Below are 18,517 nucleotides of genomic sequence, written 5' to 3' on the forward strand. Positions count from 1 at the left end.
CCTTCACTTTAGCCCAGTGAGACTGATTTAGGACTTCTGACCTCTAGAACTGTGAGAGGATAGAAGTGTGTGATTTTAAGCCGCCAAGTTTGTGGTGATATTTACCACAGCACCAGGAAGGGAATACAGTGACTCTCTCCCAAGGAGAGGGGTCCAATTCCATGAGCAAGAAGAATGTGTGGAGCAGCTTCCGTGGTCTGCAGACGATGCTAGTGGTCATTGGGTGAGTGTATTTGACTCTAGAGCCCCAGAGAAAAATATTACCACAGCTTTGCTGGTGTGGGACCTGAAACGAATAGTCCCAGGCTCTCCCAACCCCCGCACCCCTGCCATCACCAGGAAAGCAAAGCTCACTCCCTCGGTGTCAGCTCCTGAGGACCCACCTGGGGGTCACATCTCCAATACACCCCAGCCTGCCCTACCTGGGGATGCTGACTCAAGGCCTTTGGCAAGAAAATGTCCTAAACCTCTTGGCCAGGGCAGGTGTTGGGGAGGCTTTGCCAAGGAGGTGACATTTGTGCGAGCCTTGCCCGAGTAACAGTTCAGAAGGGAGAAAGCAGGGTGGGAGGGGCTGTGGGCCCAGGGACCCCATGCACAGAACTGACAGGCCTAGCTCCCCATCTCTCCATGGGGCTGATTATGAACAGTGGTGCCTGCAAACAACAGAAGCGGACTCTTTCTGACTCAGCAGAAAAGGGATTTATTGGAAGCGTACCAGGCAGCTGACAAGGTCAAGAGGAAGGTGGGAGGACCAGGCTTGGGCAGGAACCAAGGAGCCAAGGACAGCTGAGACAGGAATTGATGGGGAACCATCCACTCTGGGGCCTCAAAGCCATGCCTCTGAACTCTGCGACATACAGTGGCATCGTGCCCCAGGACACTCCTCGGCACTGCTGTCCCACGAAGGGCCTCTGCTGACCTCAGGCTCCAGGAGGGTAACCACCAGGCTGCATGCCCATACTCTGGCTCCTGGGGACACGAAGGCAAATCTGCTCCCTCAGCTTCCTTTGATCCCAGGAACCAGAGCCTGGGGCATCTGTGAAACCACTGCAGGTAAAGGAGAAGTTGGTCCTGCACTGTCGGACCCGCTGGACTCAGGGCTGTGTGCTCCCTCACTGCTGTGCTCTCTGCCAGGAGAAGCCTGGGCTCAGAGGGAATCCCTCCTTCCCTCCCTTCCTTCCTCCCTCCCTCCCTCCCTCTCTTCCTTCTTCCTTTCCTTTTTTCTTTTCTTTCCTCCATGGTACAAATTGAATATTTGTGCCTCTCCAAATGCACATGTTGAAGCCCACGTGAATAGGATTACTGCCCTTATAAAAGTAGCTCAAGAAAGCTCCCTTGCCCCTTTCACCATATGAGGTTACAGCAAAAAGATATCTAGGAAGCAGGCTCTCACAAGGCACTCAATCTGCTGGCACCTTGATCTTGGACTTCCAGGACCAAGAAATGTGAGAAATAAATTTGTTATTTATAAGCTACTCAGTCTATGGTATTTTTGTTACAGCAGCCCACATGGCCTGAGGCACTCCAAAATCAAATAATTTTCCCTAATCACTTTAATAATAACTTATTATATTACTATTATTAATTTAAATTTAATAATACTTTAAAACATAAAGGAAAAGTAAATATAAACAGAAGTCCATTTTCCAGTGATAACCCCTGTTAACTTTTTAATAAATATATTTCCAGAAATGGTTAAAATTTGTCTTTACATATCTGCCTCCACATAAATAAGTTTATGTGTATGCATTCATGTAATTAGGATTACGTTTCCGGTGTGATTTTTCAACTTTCTTTTTTGCTTGGCCTTTCCCCTTCTCCTTCCCCCTCCACCCAATCTCCATGCTCCAGAGGTAGCCTAATATGCACACTTCCATATTTTATATAATTTTCATCACAAGGGGTTTGGGTCATTTTTAAAATGGGGTTCTATTATAGATGCTTTCCTGCATCTTGCTTTTCTCACCCACCAATACTCCTGGAAATCCCTCCCAATCCACAGAAAAGCTTTAATTCATTATTTTTAATGGCTTTATAATATCCCACTATATAGATGCACCATTATTGATTCAGCCATTCTCTTTTTTTTAATGCATCTTTATTGGAGTATAATTGCTTCACAATGCTATGTTAGTTTCTGTTGTACAACAAAGTGAATCAGCCATATACATACATATATCCCCATATCCCTTCCCTCTTGAGCCTCCCTCCCACCCTCCCTATCCCACCCCTCTGGTCATTGCAAAGCACCGAGCTGGTCTCCATGTGCTATGCTGCTGCTTCCCACTAGCTATCTATTTTACATTTGGTAGTGTATATATGTCGATGCTACTCTCACTTCGCCCCAGCTTCCCCCTCCCCTCTCCGTGACCTCAAGTCCATTCTCTATGTCTACGTCTTTATTCCTTCCCTGCCACTAGGTTCATCAGTAGCTTTTTTTTTTTTTTAGATTCCATATATATGCATTAGCATACGGTATTTGTTTTTCTCTTTCTGACTTACTTCACTCTGTATGACGGACTCTAGGTCCATCCACCTCACTACAAATAACTCAATTTCGTTTCTTTTTATGGCTGAGCAATATTCCATTGTATATATGTGCCACATCTTCTTTATCCATTCATTTGTCAGTGGACATTTAGGTTGCCTCCATGTCCTGGTTATTGTAAACAGTGCAGCAATGAACATTGTGGTACGTCTCTTTTTGAATTATGGTTTTCTCAGGGTATATGCCCAGTAGTGGGATTGCTGGGTCATATGGTAGTTCTATTTTTAGTTTTTAAAGGAAGCTCCATACTGTTCTCCATAGTGGTTGTATCAGTTTACATTCCCACCAACAGTGCAGGAGGGTTCCCTTTTCACCACACCCTTTCCAGCATTTATTGTTTCTAGATTTTTTGATAACGGCCATTCGGACCGGTGTGAGGTGATACCTCATTGTAGTTTTGATTTGCATTTCTCTAATAATTAGTGATGTTGAGCATCTTTTCAGTGCCTCTTGGCCATCTGTATGTCTTCTTTGGTGAAATGTTTATTTAGGTCTTCTGACCATTTTTTTAATTGGTTTTTTTGATATTGAGCTCCACGAGCTGTTTGTATATTTTGGAGATTTATCCTTTGTCCGTTGTTTCATTTGCAAATATTTTCTCCAATTCTCAGTGTTGTCTTTTTGTCTTGTTTATGGTTTCCTTTGCTGTACAAAAGCTTTGAAGTTTAATTAGGTCTCATTTATTTTTGTTTTTATTTTCGTTATTCTAGGAGGTGGATCTTGCTGTGGTTTATGTCAAAGAGTGTTTTTCCTATGTTTTCTTCTAAGAGTTTTATAGTGGTCTTACATTTATGTCTTTAATCCATTTGGAGTTTATTTTTGTGTATGGTCTTAGGGAGTGTTCTAATTTCATTCTTTAACATGTAGCTGTCCACTTCTCCCAGCACCACTTATTGAAGAGGCTGTCTTTTCTCCATTGTATGTTCTTGCCTTCTTTGTCATAAATTAGGTGACTATATATGCGTCGGTTTATCTCTGGGCTTTCTATCCTGTACCATTGAGCTATATTTCTGTTTTTGTGCCAGTACCATACTGTCTTGGTTACTGTAGCTTTATAGTATAGTTTGAAGTCAGGGAGCCTGATTCCTCCAGCTCAGTTTTTCCTTCTCTAGATTGCTTTGGCTATTCGAGGTCTTTTGTGTTTCCATACGAATTGTAAAATTTTTTTATTTAATTCTGTGAAGAATGGCATTGGTAGTTTGAAAGGGATTGCACTGAATCTGTAGATTGCTTTGGGTAGTATAGTCATTTTCACAGTATTGATTCTTCCAATCCAAAAACATGGTATATTTCTCCAACTGTTTATGTCATCTTTGATTTCTTTCATCAGTGTCTTATAGTTTCCTGCATACAGGTGTTTTGCCTCCTTAGGTAGATTTATTCGTAGGTATTTTATTCTTTTTGTTGAGATGGTAAATGGGAGTGTTTCCTTAATTTCTCTTTCTGATTTTTCGTTGTTAGTGTATAGGAATGCCAGGGATTTCTGTGCATTAATTTTGCATCCTACAAAGTTACCAAATTCATTGATTAGTTCTAGTAGTTTTCTGGTGGCATCTTTAGGATTTTCTATGTACAGTATCATGTCATCTGCAAACAGTGACAGTTTTACTTCGTCTTTTCCAATTTGCATTCCTTTTATTTCTTTTTCTTCTCTGGTTGCCGTGGCTAGGACTTCCAAAACTATGTTGAATAAGATTGGCGAGAGTGGACATCCTTGTCTTGTTCCTGATCTTAGTGGAAATGCTTTCAGTTTTTCACCATTGAGTATGATGTTTGCTGTGGGTTTGTCATATACGGCCTTTATTATGTTGAGGTAGGTTCCCTCTATGCCCATTTTCTGGAGAATTTTTATCATAAATGGGTATTGAATTTTGTCAAAAGCTTTTTCTGCATCTATTGAGATGATCATATGGTTTTTATTTCTTAATTTGTTAATATGGTGTATCACATTGATTGATTTGCATATATTGAAGATTCCTTGCAACCCTGGGATAAATCCCACTTGATCATGGTGTATGATCCTTTTAATATGTTGTTGGATTCTGTTTGCTAGCATTTTGTTGAGGATTTTTGCATCTATGTTCATCAGTGATATTGGTCTATAATTTTCTTTTTGTGTGATATCTTTTTCTGGTTTTGGTATCAGGGTGATGGTGGCTTTGTAGAATGAATTTGGGAGTGTTCCTCCCTCTGCAATTTTTTGGAAGAGTTTGAGAAGGATGTTTGATAGAATTCGCCTGTGAAGCCATCTGGTCCTGGACTTTTGTTTGTTGGAAGATTTTTAATTACAGTTTCAATTTCATTACTTGTGAGAGGTCTGTTTATATTTTCTAATTCTTCCTGATTCAGTCTTAAATTGTACTTTTCCGAGAATTTGTCCATTTCTTCATGGTTGTGCATTTTACTGGCATATAGTCATTTGTAGTAGTCTCTTATGATCCTTTGTATTTCTGTGGTGTCAGTTGTGATTTCTCCTTTTTCATTTTCTAATTTTATTGGTTTGTGTCCTCTCCCTTTTTTTCTTGATGAGGCTGGCTCAGGGTTTATCAATTTTGTTTATTTTCTCAAAGAACCAGATTTTAGTTTCATTGATCTTTGCTGTTGTTTTCTTCATTACAATTTCATTTATTTCTGCTCTGATCTTTATGACTTCTTTCCTTCTACTGACTTTGGGTTTTCTTTGTTCTTCTTTCTCTAGTGGTTTTAGGTGTAGGGTTAGATTGTTTATTTGAGATTTTTCTTGTTTCTTGAGGTGAGGTTGAATTGCTATAAACTTCCCTCTTAGAAATGCTTTTGCTGCATCCAAAAGGTTTTGGGTTGTCATGTTTTTGTTGTCATTTGTTTCTGTGTATTTTTTCATTTCTTCTTTGATTTCTTCAGTGATCTCTTGGTTGTTTAGTAGCGCACTGTTTAGCCTCCATGTATTTGTGTTTTTTACAGTTTTTTTCCTGTAATTGATTTCCAATCTCATAGCATTGTGGTCAGAAAAGGTACCTGATACAATTTCAATTTTCTTAAATTTTCCAAGGCTTGATTTGTGACCCAAGATGTGATCTATCCTGGAGACTGTTCTGTGTGCTCTTGAAAAGAAAGTGTATTGTGCCACTTTCGGGTGGAATGTTCTACAAATATCAATTAAATCTATCTGGTCTATTGTGTAATTTAAAGCTTGTGTCATGGACATTGGTGTAAGTGGGGTGTTAAAGTCCCCTACTATTACTGTGTTACTGTTGATTTCCTCTTTTATGGCTGTTAACATTTGCCTTATGTATTGAGGTGCTCCTATGTTGGGTGCATAGATATTTATAATTGTTTTATCTTCTTGGATTGATCCTTTGATCATTATGTAGTGTCCTTCCTTGTCTCTTGTAACATTCTTTATTTTAAAATCTATTTTATCTGATACAAGTATTACTACTCCAGCTTTCTTTTAATTTCTATTTGCATGGAATATCTTTTTCCATCCCTTCACTTTCAGTCTGTATGTGTCCCTAGGTCTGAAGTGGGTCTCTTGTAGACAGCGTATATAAAGGTCTTGTTTTTGTATCCATTCAGCCAGTCTGTGTCTTTTGGTTGCAGCATTTAATCCATTTACCTTCTAGGTGATTATCAGTATGTATGTTCCTATTACCATTTTCTTAATTGTTTTGGGTTTGTTTTGTGGGTCTTTTTCTTCTCTTGTGTTTCCTGCCTAGAGAAGTACCTTTAGCGTTTGTTGTAAAGCTGGTTTGGTGGTGCTGAATTCTCTTAGCTTTTGCTTGTCTGAAAGGCTTTTGATTTTTCCATTGAATCTGAATGAGATCCTTGCTGGGTAGAATAATCTTGGTTGTACGTTTTTCTCTTTCATCACTTTAAGTATGTCCTGCCACTCCCTTCTGGCCTGCAGAGTTTCTGCTGAAAAATCAGCTGATAAACTTATGGGGATTCCTTTGTATGTTATTTTTTGTTTTTCCCTTGCTGCTTTTAACCTTTTTTCTTTGAATTTAAATTTTGTTAATTTGATTAATATGTGTCTTGGTGTGTTTCTCCTAGGGTTTATCCTGTATGGGACTCTCTGCGCTTCCTGGACTTGGTGACTATTTCCTTTCCCATGTTAAGGAAGTTATCTACTACAATCCTTCAAATATTTTCTCAGACCCTTTCTTTTTCTCTTCTTCTTCTGGGACCGCTATAATTTGAATGCTGGTGCATTTAGTGTTGTCCCAGAGGTCTCTGAGATTGTCTTCAATTCTTTTCATTCTTTTTTCTTTATTCTGCTCCTCAGCAGTTATTTCCACCATTCTGTCTTCCAGCTCACCTATTCGTTCTTCTGTCTCAGTTATTCTACTATTGATTCCTTCTAGTGTATTTTTCATTTCAGTTATTGTGTTGTTCACCTCTCTGTTTGTTGTTTAGTTCTTCTAGATCTTGTTCTAGATCTCCTAGATCTTTCTTGTATTTTCTCAATCCGTGCCTCCATTCTATTTCCAAGATTCTGGATCATCTTTACTATCATTACTCTGAATTCTTTTTCAGGTAGATTGCCTATTTCCTCTTCATTTATTTGGTCTTGTAGATTTTTACCTTGCTTCTTCACCTGTGACATATTTTTTTGCCATCTCATTTTCTTTTTCTTTTTCTTGATGGTTTGGATTGTGTTTCTGTCTTACTGGTTGTTTGGACTGAGGCTTCCAACACTGGAGTCTGTAGGCTGTTGGGTATTCTGTAGGCTGTTGGGTAGAGCAGGGTCTTGGTGCCGAGATGAGGACCTCCGGGAGACCTCACTCCTATGAATATATATATGAATATTCACTGGGGTCTGAGGTTCTCTGTTAGTCCAGTGGTTTGGACTCGGAGCTCCCACTGCAGGAGCTTCAGCCCAACCCCCGGCGGTTCACTTGGGGGTTCCTTCCATCTCCTTGGACATTGAGGTCCCCCACCAGCATCCAGCAGGTGCCCTAGTTGTGGGGAGACGCGAACTCTGTGTCTTCCCAGGCTGCCATCTTGACTCCACCTCTCCAGCCATTCTCTTATTGATGAGCATTCATTTTCCTTTTGGATATTTTGGCCCCAAAACAGTCAATGCTGTAATAGCCATACTTATACACAGTAATTACATACCACTGATTTTATTCCTATGAGATAAATTTCCAGGAGTGAGATTGCTGGGTTGAATACTCTATCTTTCAAATTTTAATTGATGTTGTCAGATTTCTCTCAACCAGCCATGTGTGAGAATAAATTGTTCCCCATATTCTTACCAACAAAGGAAGATTTAGCTCTTTTCAATTTTTAGACATTTCGTTTGGGACACACACATACATTAAATGGCACCATAACATAGAGGCTGTTTTAAAACTAGCTATTTTCCATTTAACTTTATGTCATGGACAGATTTCCATATCATTATGGAAATTTTGTACCTCTTAGCATCCCTGATCCTTCTTTTGGTAACTCCACTTCCTTTTGGGATGTGAAATCTGCCCCATTGTATCCACTTTCAGTGGAACTTTAAATGAGAGTCTTTCCTCTCAGGCCAAGGAGAGAAATTGTGAACCAAACTGGACCAGACAGACTCTCTCAAAAGGAAGACGCACAGCAGTTCCTACTCCATAACAATTCTGAATTCCAGTTTGGAATTTGTTGCCAATTCCTTGACTTGGGTTCTTCTCCCTGGGAATGAGTCTCCATGAGAATCATTGGGTTTGCCTTCTGAGTCATTCTTTTTTTTAAAAAAAAAAAAAAACCCTGTGTTTTCACTTGCTTCCTACTCACAGAAAGTTGGGGGGTCCAAAGGCCTCAATGAATCTTTACTGTCTTGTAATTCCTTTTAAAATGTTGTACACTTACTGTGTATCCAATTGTAAGCCACTCCATTGGATAAAAGCCACATCTTCATTTCTTTCCAGACTAAGCCTTTTTCATAGCTTGGGCTAAGAATCAGGGTGCTATGGGACAAGGCCCTCAGGATTCTTGGAAGCCTGCTTATCTAGTTGAAAGAGTCTGGGAGATACACTCTTAAAATTCTTAGAGACCCACTTGTTTTGCAGGGATTCTTAGGAATCCTACTGAGCACACCGTTAAATCTTTCTTAGTGTGTCAGATCTTTGTCCTAACTTTGAGAATCTTTTGCTGGTAAAGACTAGGGATGAAAATTTTTATTTTTCAAACCTATGTAGTCCTGGCTTTTAACTATTTTATCTAAGATCTGCTTCAAAATAGAACTGCAAATTTTTTACTTCATTTCTTCTCATATTTTCTTACAGGCAGTCAGAAAAGGGCAGTTGGCCTTTTCTAAAATCTCCCCAGAATTCTCCCCAACCAGGTTCACAGGTTCAGTAAGTACAGTTTCTATTTTCCACAATACCACAGGCGACAGTGTTGCCAAACTACATGACAAGGGTCCCAGTCTCCTTTTCTCCCGCCTCCAAATAGCATTCTCCTCACTGTCCTTCAGGTGTTCATCAACAGTCTCCTCAAGGCCCCTTAAATGCCCACCCACCAACCAGTCCCTATGCCAATGCCCCATGTTTCAGGTTTCCATTAAGACAGCACCCCACTGCCAAGTACTGAAATATGTCCCAGTTAGCTATTGCTGCATAAGAAATTACCCCAAAACTTAGTGGCTTCCACAATCATTTTATCTCACAGTTTTGTTGGTCATAAATTCAAGGAGGGTTTAGCTGCAGATTCTTCTGCTCCATATAACATCAACTGAGGTCATTTGGTGATATTTAACTAACAGATAGGTTGGTCCAAGAGAATCTCACTGTAAAGGAAAAACCCAGATTTTCCCATCCTATGTAGAGAAAAACCCCATTCTTCCTTACTATGACTTTCTTCCCTATGAGTCTCCTTTATTAACTCACACAGAGCGTTTTACTTCTGACACATCTGGTCACAACAAGCAATTCTCTGTGACACCAGCTGTGTGTCCTAAAATTTAACTCAATTCTAACACTATCTACCTGGAGATAGCTACTGTCAGGTCCCACAGGGTAAGGGTCCAGTCCCGTAAGACAGACCCCCCCAACTTCAGATGCCAGTCATAAAACCAGGTTGTCACCTTTGTTTCTGACCAACCAGTTACAGATCAGAGTTTCCAACAACCCCCTCCTTGGGTTCAATTAATTTGCTAGAGCTCACAGAACTCAGGGAAACACTTACTTACATTTACCAGTTTATTAAAGGGTATGACTTTTGTACAGATAAACAGTCAGATGAAGAGATACATAGGGTAAGGTCTGAGAGGGTCCCAAGTGCAGGAGTTTCTGTCCCCATGGAGTTGGGGTGCATCACCTTCCCAGTGTGTATGTATTCACCAACCTAGAAGCTCTCCAAACCTCTTACTACTGGGATTTTATGAAGGCTTCCTCACATAGGCATGATCAATTACTAAAGCTGTTTCTAGCCCTTCTCCCTTCTCTGGAGAATGGGATGGGGAATTGGGGCTGAAAGTTTCAAGCTTCTCATCATAACTTGGTCTTGCTGGTGACCAGCCCCATCCAGGAGCCATCCAGGAGCTCACTCACAGTTACCTCAATAGAACAAAAGATGATCCTAGTGCTTTTATCACTTAGAAATTCACAAGGGTTGGGACTTCCCTGGTAGCGTGGTGGTTAAGAATCTGCCTGCCAATGCAGGGACATGGGTTCGAGCCCTGGCCCGGGAAGATTCCACACGCCACGGAGCAACTAAGCCTGTGTGCTACAACTACTGAGCCTGCACTCTAGAGCCTGCAAGCCACAACTACTGAAGCCTGCGCACTGCAACAAAGAGTAGTTCCCACTCGCTGCAACTAGAGAAAGCTCACATGCAGCAACGAAGACCCAACGCAGCCAAAAATAAATAAATAAATAAATATTTAAGAAAAGAGAGAGAGACTCACAAGGGTTTTAGGAGCCCTGTGTCAGGGACGGGATCAAAAACAAATATTAGAATAAGAGATGTTTCCTAATGTTTTAATCACTTAGGAAATTACAAGGGTACCAGGAGCTCTGTGCCAAGAACTGGGGGCAGAGACCAATATATATTTTCTGTAATCTCACACTCACTGGTATGACTAGTACACTGGGGGACAACCATAAGGTTGAGCTCAGTGGAGACTATCAACTGGAGCATCTATGGTTGTTTTGTATGTATGATTAGCTTAGGATGCCTCACAGCATGGAAGCCTCAGGGTAATCAGGTTTCTTACATGGTCACCAGATTGCTCCAGAATTGGCATTCCAATAGGATAAATGGAAAGTGCATGATTTCTTATGATTTAGCCTGAAAAGTCCAAGAACATTACTTCCACTGCATTCTATAGTTTAAGTGGGTTCTAAGCCCAGCCTAGATACAAGGAGAATAAAGGAATAGATTTTACCTCTTGATGGGAAAATTGCCTTAGCATTCAGGGTGGGAAGTAGTTGATGATGAATATCATGGAGACAAGTTATTACAAATAGAACATATCCAAATTGAAGCACAGAGATTTTTTTAAAAATAAAAGAAAATACAGAAAACAGTGTTAGAGACATGTGGATCACATGAGTGAGAGAGAAAACATGAAAATTGGGGTCCCATAAAGTGAGGAGAGAGAAATGGAGAAGAAGCAATATTTGAGGAGAGAATGGCTGAGAATTTTCCAAAATTAATTAAAGACTTCAAAGCACAGATTCAAGTAACACTGCAAACCCCAGAAAGATAAGTACAAAGAAAACCACACTAAAGCACATTATAGTAAGAATGCTGAAAACCAAAGGAAAAAAAGAGGAAATCTTAACAGCACCTAAATAGGTATTCTGAAGCCACTTCCAATGCAGGGCAGGGGGGCAGTTGCCCACACATACAACCAAGTAATTATTGTACACCAGCGGAGTATCCAAGAATTCAATTCAATTCAACTCAGTTCTGACACTATATACCAGGAGATAGCATCAGATTCCACAGGTTAAGAGTTCAATCCTACAAGACTGCCCGCAACCAACATTTCAGATGCCAGTCACAAGCCAAGGTGCTTCTGACCACCAGCTATAGATTGGAGATTCTCATGACCCGCTCCTTGGACTTCAGACACCAGTCGCAAGGCAATTGTTTTTTTAGACATAATGCTGTCACACAACACACAACAGTAACATAACTTTTTATTTATTTTATTTATTTATTTATTTATTTATTTATCTTTGGCTGCGTTGGGTCTTCTTTGCTGTGTGCAGGCTTTCTCTAGCTGCAGCGAGCAGGGGCTACTCTTCGTACTCTTCGAGGGCTTCTCATTGTGGTGGCTTCTTCATCCTCAATAAGGGGATGGTATACCTTAGGAGCAAAATCTAAGAAGGCACTCATCTAAGGGTTGGGTAGAATTGTGTTGTCTTACTGCTGAATTGAGTTATTTATCATTATATGCTATGGCTTGAATATTTGTATTCCCTCAATTCCCTCAAAATTCATATGTTGAAATCCTAATACCCAAAGATGATGGTATTAAGAGGTGGGGCCTTTGAGAGGTATGTAGGTCAGGAGGGTAGAGCCCTCATGCATAGGATTAGTGCCTTACTAAAAAAAAAAAAAAGGCTCCAAAAGGATCCCTTGCCCCTTCCATTATGTGGGGACATAGTGAGAAGGTACCAATTATGAACCAGGAAGAGGGGTGTCACCAGAAGGACACGCAGCCGTGTTGAGGAGCACAGGCTCTAGGCACGTGGGTTTCAGTAGTTGTGGCTCACGGGCTCTAGAGCACAGGCTCAGTAGTTGTGGCACACAGGCTTAGTTGCTCCACGGCATGTGGGATCTTCCCAGACCAGGGCTCAGACCCGTGTCCCCTGCATTGGCAGGCGGATTCTTAACCACTGCGCCATCAGGGAAGCCCTAACATAACTTTCATATGCACTAGGAAACCAAAAAAATTTGTGTGACTCACTTTATTGCAATATTCACTTTATTGCAATATTCACCTTACTGGGGCGGTCTGGAACCAAACCTGCAATACCTCCATGGTATGCCTGTACATTACCTTCAAAGAAGCAAAAATAAGATCAATGGCAGACTTCTCATCAGAAATGGAGCAAACCAGAATGCAATGAAACATCTTTAAAATACTGAAACAAAATAATTACTAGAATTTTATAGCCAAAGAAAATGTCCTTCAAAAATGGAGAGATATAAGGACTTTTCAAGCATTAAAAAACCAAGAGCAATTCATTCTTAGCAAACTTATTATAAAACCTAAAAACTCAATAAAGTTCCTAAGACAGAAGAAAAGTAATCCCAGAGAGAATTACAGAATTGAAAAAAGAAATGAAAAGCACAGAAAGGGTAAATATATGGGTTAAAATAAATGAATACAAAACAATAAAAGTAATATCATGTGGGAGTTAAAATACATGTAGAAATAAACACATACCAACAGTAATGCAAAACTCAGGAGGAATCTATGGAATTTAACTGTTTTGAGCATCTAACATTAATAGGGAAAAGGTAAAGGGAATAATTTGTATTAAGAAATGGTAAAAAGTAATAATTTGTAGTAATTTGTTACATTCTTTTTTTTTAACATCTTTATTGGAGTAGAGTATAATTGCTTTACAATGGTGTGTTAGTTTCTGCTTTATAACAAAGTGAATCAGCTATACATATACATATATCTCCATATCTCCTCCCTCTTGCGTCTCCCTCCCAATCCCACCCCTCTAGGTGGTCACAAAGCACCAGCTGATCTTCCTGTGCTATGTAGCTGCTTCCCACTAGCTATCTATTTTACATTTGGTAGTGTATATATGTCCATGCCACTCTCTCACTTCGTCCCAGCTTACCCTTCCCCCTCCCTGTGTCCTCAAGCCCATTCTCTACATCTGCGTCTTTATTCCTGTCCTGCACCTTAGGTTCTTCAGAACCGTTTTGTTTTTTTTTTTAGATTCCATATATATGTGTTAGCATAACAAGAATGTTTGTTGCACTCTTTAGGTTAACTACGAAAAGACTAATATAAGAAGTATAGTTAACTATAAAATGAAATAATGCAGAAGATCTGATTAGCCCAAAGAAGTCAATAGAGAACAGAAAAAGGAAAATTGGTCAAAGAGAAAAGATTAATAAGATAGTAGATATCAACACAATTATACATTAAATAAGAACAAGCTAAATATTGCAAGTAAAAGATCACAATTGCCGGACCAGATTTTTAAAAATCAACAATACACTACTTAAAAGAAATAAACCTTAAATATAAGGACACCAAAAGGTTGGAATTTAAATGATGGGAAAAGATATATTAGGCAAATATTAACCAAAAGAAATTTGGTCTAGCTATACAAGTGTCAGATACAGGAGAATTAGAGGCAAGAAGAATTAGTAAAGGTAAAAAGAGACATCATATAATGTCTTGGTCCATTCAGGTAGCTATAACAAAATATCATAGACTAGGTAGCTTGTAAACAGCAGAAATTTATTGCTTACAGTTCTGGAGGCTGGGAAGTCCTAGATCAAGGTACCAGTGTGGTCTCCTTCTGGTGACACCCCTCTTCCTGGTTCATAGTTGGTACCTTCTCACTATGTCCCCACATAGTGGAAGGGGCAAGGGATCCTTTTTTTTTTTTTTAATTTATTTATTTATTTATTTTTGGCTGTGTTGGGTCTTCGTTTCTGTGCGAGGGCTTTCTCTAGTTGTGGCAAGTGGGGGCCACTCTTCATCGCGGTGCGTGGGCCTCTCACTATCGCGGCCTCTCTTTTTGCGGAGCACAGGCTCCAGACGTGCAGGCTCAGTAGTTGTGGCTCACGGGCCTAGTTGCTCCACGGCATATGGGATCTTCCCAGACCAGGGCCCGAACCCATGTCCCCTGCTTTGGCAGGCAGATTCTCAACCACTGCACCACCAGGGAAGCCCAGCAAGGGATCCTTTTGGAGCCTTTTTTTTTTTTTTTTTGGTAAGGCACTAATCCTACACATGAGGGCTCTACCCTCCTGACCTACATACCTCTCAAAGGCCCCACCTCTTAATACCATCATCTTTGGGTATTAGGATTTCAACATATGAATTTTGAGGGAATTGAGGGAATACAAACATTCAAGCCATAGCATATAATGATAAATAACTCAATTCAGCAGTAAGACAACACAATTCTAAATCTGTATGGACTCAACAACATAGCTTCAAATACATAAAACAAAATTTAAAAGAACTGAAAAGAGAAATCCAAAGTTGTAGAGGGAGACTTTAACATACCTCTCTCAACAGTTAACAAATACATATATAAACTTGCAAGAAAGTAAGAGAAGTCACCCTTACCCAACCCTTAGATGAGTGCCTTCTTAGGTTTTGCTCCTAAGGTATACCATCCCCTTATTACTTGGCCAAATAAAGAGTTCTTAGAAATAGAAAAGAATAAAACCAAACAACATAATAGAAAGATAGGCAAAAAATGAACAAATAATTCATACACACACACACACACACACACACACACACACAGACAGAAAGAAATGAGAGGTCCTTAAATATATGAAACAGTGCATGTTCTCACCAGTAACAGAAGAATTGTCAATTAAAATTACACCAGCTTATTTTTTTCACCCATAACATTGACAACACACTCTTGACAACTTGTCAAGTTTGTGGGAAAATGGGTCTGCTCAGGCTGCCATAACAAAATACCATAGACTGGGTGGGTTAAGTAATAGAATTCATTTTCTCACAGTTCTAGAAGCTGAGAAGTCCAAGATCAAGGTGCCAGTTGATTTAGTTCCTGGTGGGAGCTCTGTTCTTGGCTTGTTGGCACATACCTGCCATCTGGCTATGTGCTCACATGACCTCTTCTTTGTGCACATGTGGAAAGACAGAGAGAAAGCAAGCTCTCTGGTGTCCCTTCTTAAAAGGGCGCTATGGGACTTCCCTTGTGGTGCAGTGGTTAGGAATCTGCCTGCCAAAGCAGGGGACACGGGTTCGAGCCCTGGTCCAGGAAGAGCCCATATGCCGTGGAGCAACTAAGCCCGTGTGCCACAACAACTGAGCTTGTGCTCTAGAGCCCACAAGCCACAACTACTGAGCCCGTGTGCCACAACTACTGAAGCCTGTGCTCCTAGAACCCATGTTCTGCAACAAGAGAAGCCACCGCAATGAGAAGCCCGTGCACCACAATGAAGAGTAGCTCCCACTCGACACAACTAGAGAAAGCTCACACGCAGCAGTGAAGACCCAATGCAGCCAAAAATAAATTTATTTTTAATAAATAAATAAATTTAAAAAAGGGTGCTAATCACATCAGACCAGGGCCCCACCCTCAAGACTTTATCTAACCCTAATTACCACTCCAAAGCCCCATCTCCAAATACCATCACATTCAAGGGGACACAAACATTCGGTCCATTATAGCATCCCATGAAGGGCAATTTGGTAATGGCTATCAAAATTACATTACATTTATCCTTTGACCCAGCTATCCTGCTACCAACCAATATAGCCGTTGTTATGGATTGAATTGTATGTCCCTGCCCCCAGATTCACATGTTGAAATCCTATCCCCAAGTAACTCAGAATGTGACTATATTTGGAGATAGGACCTTTAAAGAAACAGTTAAGGTAAAATGAGGTCATATTGGTGGACTCTAATTCAATATGACTGGTGTCCATATAAGAAGATTAGATTAGGACACAGACACACATGGAGGGAAGACCACATGAAAATATATGAAGGCCATGTACAAGGCAAGGAGAGAGGCCTCAGAATTAAATCAACATTGCTGGCACCTTGATCTTGGATTTCTAGCCTCCAGAATTGTGAGAAGATAAATTCCTGTTGTTTAAGCCACCACATCTGTGGTGTTTGTTATGGCAGCCCTAGCAAACTAATACGGTAGCACACATGCAAAATTCCTTACTTTACTCATTATTTACGACAGGAAAGATTGGTAACACTCTAAGTGTTCACCTAGAGGGTGCCCGCAGTTAACAGATGGTGCTGATTAAAATTACTGTGGGCCACCTAAGTGACAGAATGCTGGGGAGCTGTGTAAAAAATGGCAGAAACTGTGTACTAAAAAAGACCTGATGTTAAGTTTATAAAAAATAAATTGCAGAGCAGTACAGTACATATATTTAATATTTAATATATTTAATGGGTAAATATATTCATTTTACCCATGTGGAGAGAGGGGATAAGATATACGAGCCTTTATTTGTATTTGCATAAAGAAATATGAAAAATGGAAGTTTACACAGAAACCAATAAAAGTGCTTATCTGTTTGGTGGGGAGGATTGCTTGATCTCTGAAACATTTGACTATATCCCAGTGATAGTATCCCATGTGAATGTATTACATGTGAATATATCCCACATGAATGTCCCATTCTGATAGTCATTAGTGCTGTTCACTGATCCTTCTGGTTTTCCTTCTCCTAGACCCATGATCAGACTGCACTTCTGCATCCCCTGGAAGTTAGATGCAGTCATGTGACTTGCTTTCGTCAATGAAGTGTGTGCAGAAGTGACAGGTGCTATGCATTTCCTCTCGCTCCAGAGATCAGTAGTGTCCAAGCAGTGAGCTCTCTGCCAGCCAAAGTCCTTGAGTAAGAAGTCCATGCAGTGAAGCTCCCAACAACTCAGGATGAACATGGAGCCCAAACAAGTTTGGAAAGTCAATGGAACTTTGGCATTGTTTGTTACCACAGAACAACCTAGCCCATCCTGACTGACACACTTACCTGTTCAAGAATAAAATAAAATTGGAATTAAAAATAAAAACACATGTATCAGTCTGAATCCAGTCAGGAGAGAGAAGTCACTGAGTAATTTGAACAGAAAAATTTAATACAACAAATTATTAACCACAAGAGGGGGTTGGAATAACAAGGGGTTGGTTGGTAAGAAGTAAAGAGAACTATAAAGAATAAGAGAGCATTATAAAGAAGAACTTCATGCTAAAAATAAAAATGACAACGTGATAAATGTGGCAGTTTCCTAAAAAATAGAAAATTTTAAAACTGACAAGAAATTGAAAACTTTGAATAGGCCTGTAATCTTAAAGTAGTCAAGCAGCTCTGCATTCTGTTTTATTAAGGAAAAGGGCCTATGTTTCCTCACAGGCTACATCTGCCAGGACTCTTTTGGTGGTGAATAATAGGGATCCAACACAAACTGGTCCCAGCTAAATTCCAGAGTCCTTGGCTCAAGAAACTCAAAAGTCCAGCTCAGCTATGCCTTGAGGCCCACCTGCACCTGCGATACTATCAAAAGCGTGTTCTTTCCTCTTGTCCTGGTTCCCCTCTTGGGAAGACCCTCCCCAAGTGGGTGGGCAACACAACCCCTCTCCCAACTGTAGCTCACAGCTGACCCTCCATGAGTTTGGCAACCCTCCTCCCCATAAATTCCAGCAAGGATCTTGGAACACCACCCCCTTGCAGACCAGCCAGAAGCACATGTCCACACTGGGCTCTTCGCTGACCTGTCAGCAGGTCTGCATCGTGGCTTTCAGGCCCCTGGGACTTCTGCCCTCATGGGCCCCTTCCTCCATAAAACATATTTTATAATCTATTTCACAATTGCATTGGTATGAAAATGAATATAATCTTAGACCCCTAAAAGATCATGTTTTTTCTTCTCATTTTAAGAGAAATGGAAACACTGCTGTGAGCCCCTGGAGGCATTGTGGGCCCCGGACACTGTGCTTTCTGTGCCTAAAGGACAAATCAACCTTGCTTGGGGGTGACTTTCTTGGCCAAGCTGGGACAACCAACTCCTCTTGAACCTAAGGAGGCGGGGCTCACCCAGAAGCACGTGAGCCAAGAGTGGAGTGAGGGTTCCAGAAAGAAAACTCAAGGGTCTTTGATCAAAGAAGGTAGTTAATGTAAAGAGGTTCCATGCAAGCAAATCACAGATGACCCCAGGCCAGGCACAGCTGAGGAGCTTGCACCCCCCTCTCAGATCCACACTTCCTGTGCCAGATCTGAACCTGAGCTGGGGTGGGAGTGAGGGAAATGGGAGTAGGCAGTGAAGGTATGGAGAAAAAGGTATATTG

At 40.6% G+C, this 18,517-nt stretch overlaps 1 protein-coding gene across 8 annotated transcripts in view; it reads left to right on the forward strand.

Annotated features, from left to right (window-relative positions):
• The window catches only part of RASGEF1C (RasGEF domain family member 1C), a 145,126-nt gene extending 127,944 nt beyond the window's left edge, over positions 1–17,182 (forward strand). For all 8 annotated transcript variants that reach the window (XM_057541474.1, XM_057541476.1, XM_057541478.1 and 5 more), the window contains one exon: positions 16,903–17,182. In XM_057541474.1, the coding sequence (XP_057397457.1) occupies positions 16,903–16,957 (55 nt within the window). In that variant the 3' untranslated portion in view covers positions 16,958–17,182. The remainder of the gene's footprint in view (positions 1–16,902) is intronic.
• Positions 17,183–18,517: the final 1,335 nt, after the last annotated feature.

Source organism: Balaenoptera acutorostrata, chromosome 2, assembly GCF_949987535.1.
Source record: "Balaenoptera acutorostrata chromosome 2, mBalAcu1.1, whole genome shotgun sequence".
Classification (NCBI taxonomy): Eukaryota; Metazoa; Chordata; class Mammalia; order Artiodactyla; family Balaenopteridae; genus Balaenoptera; species Balaenoptera acutorostrata.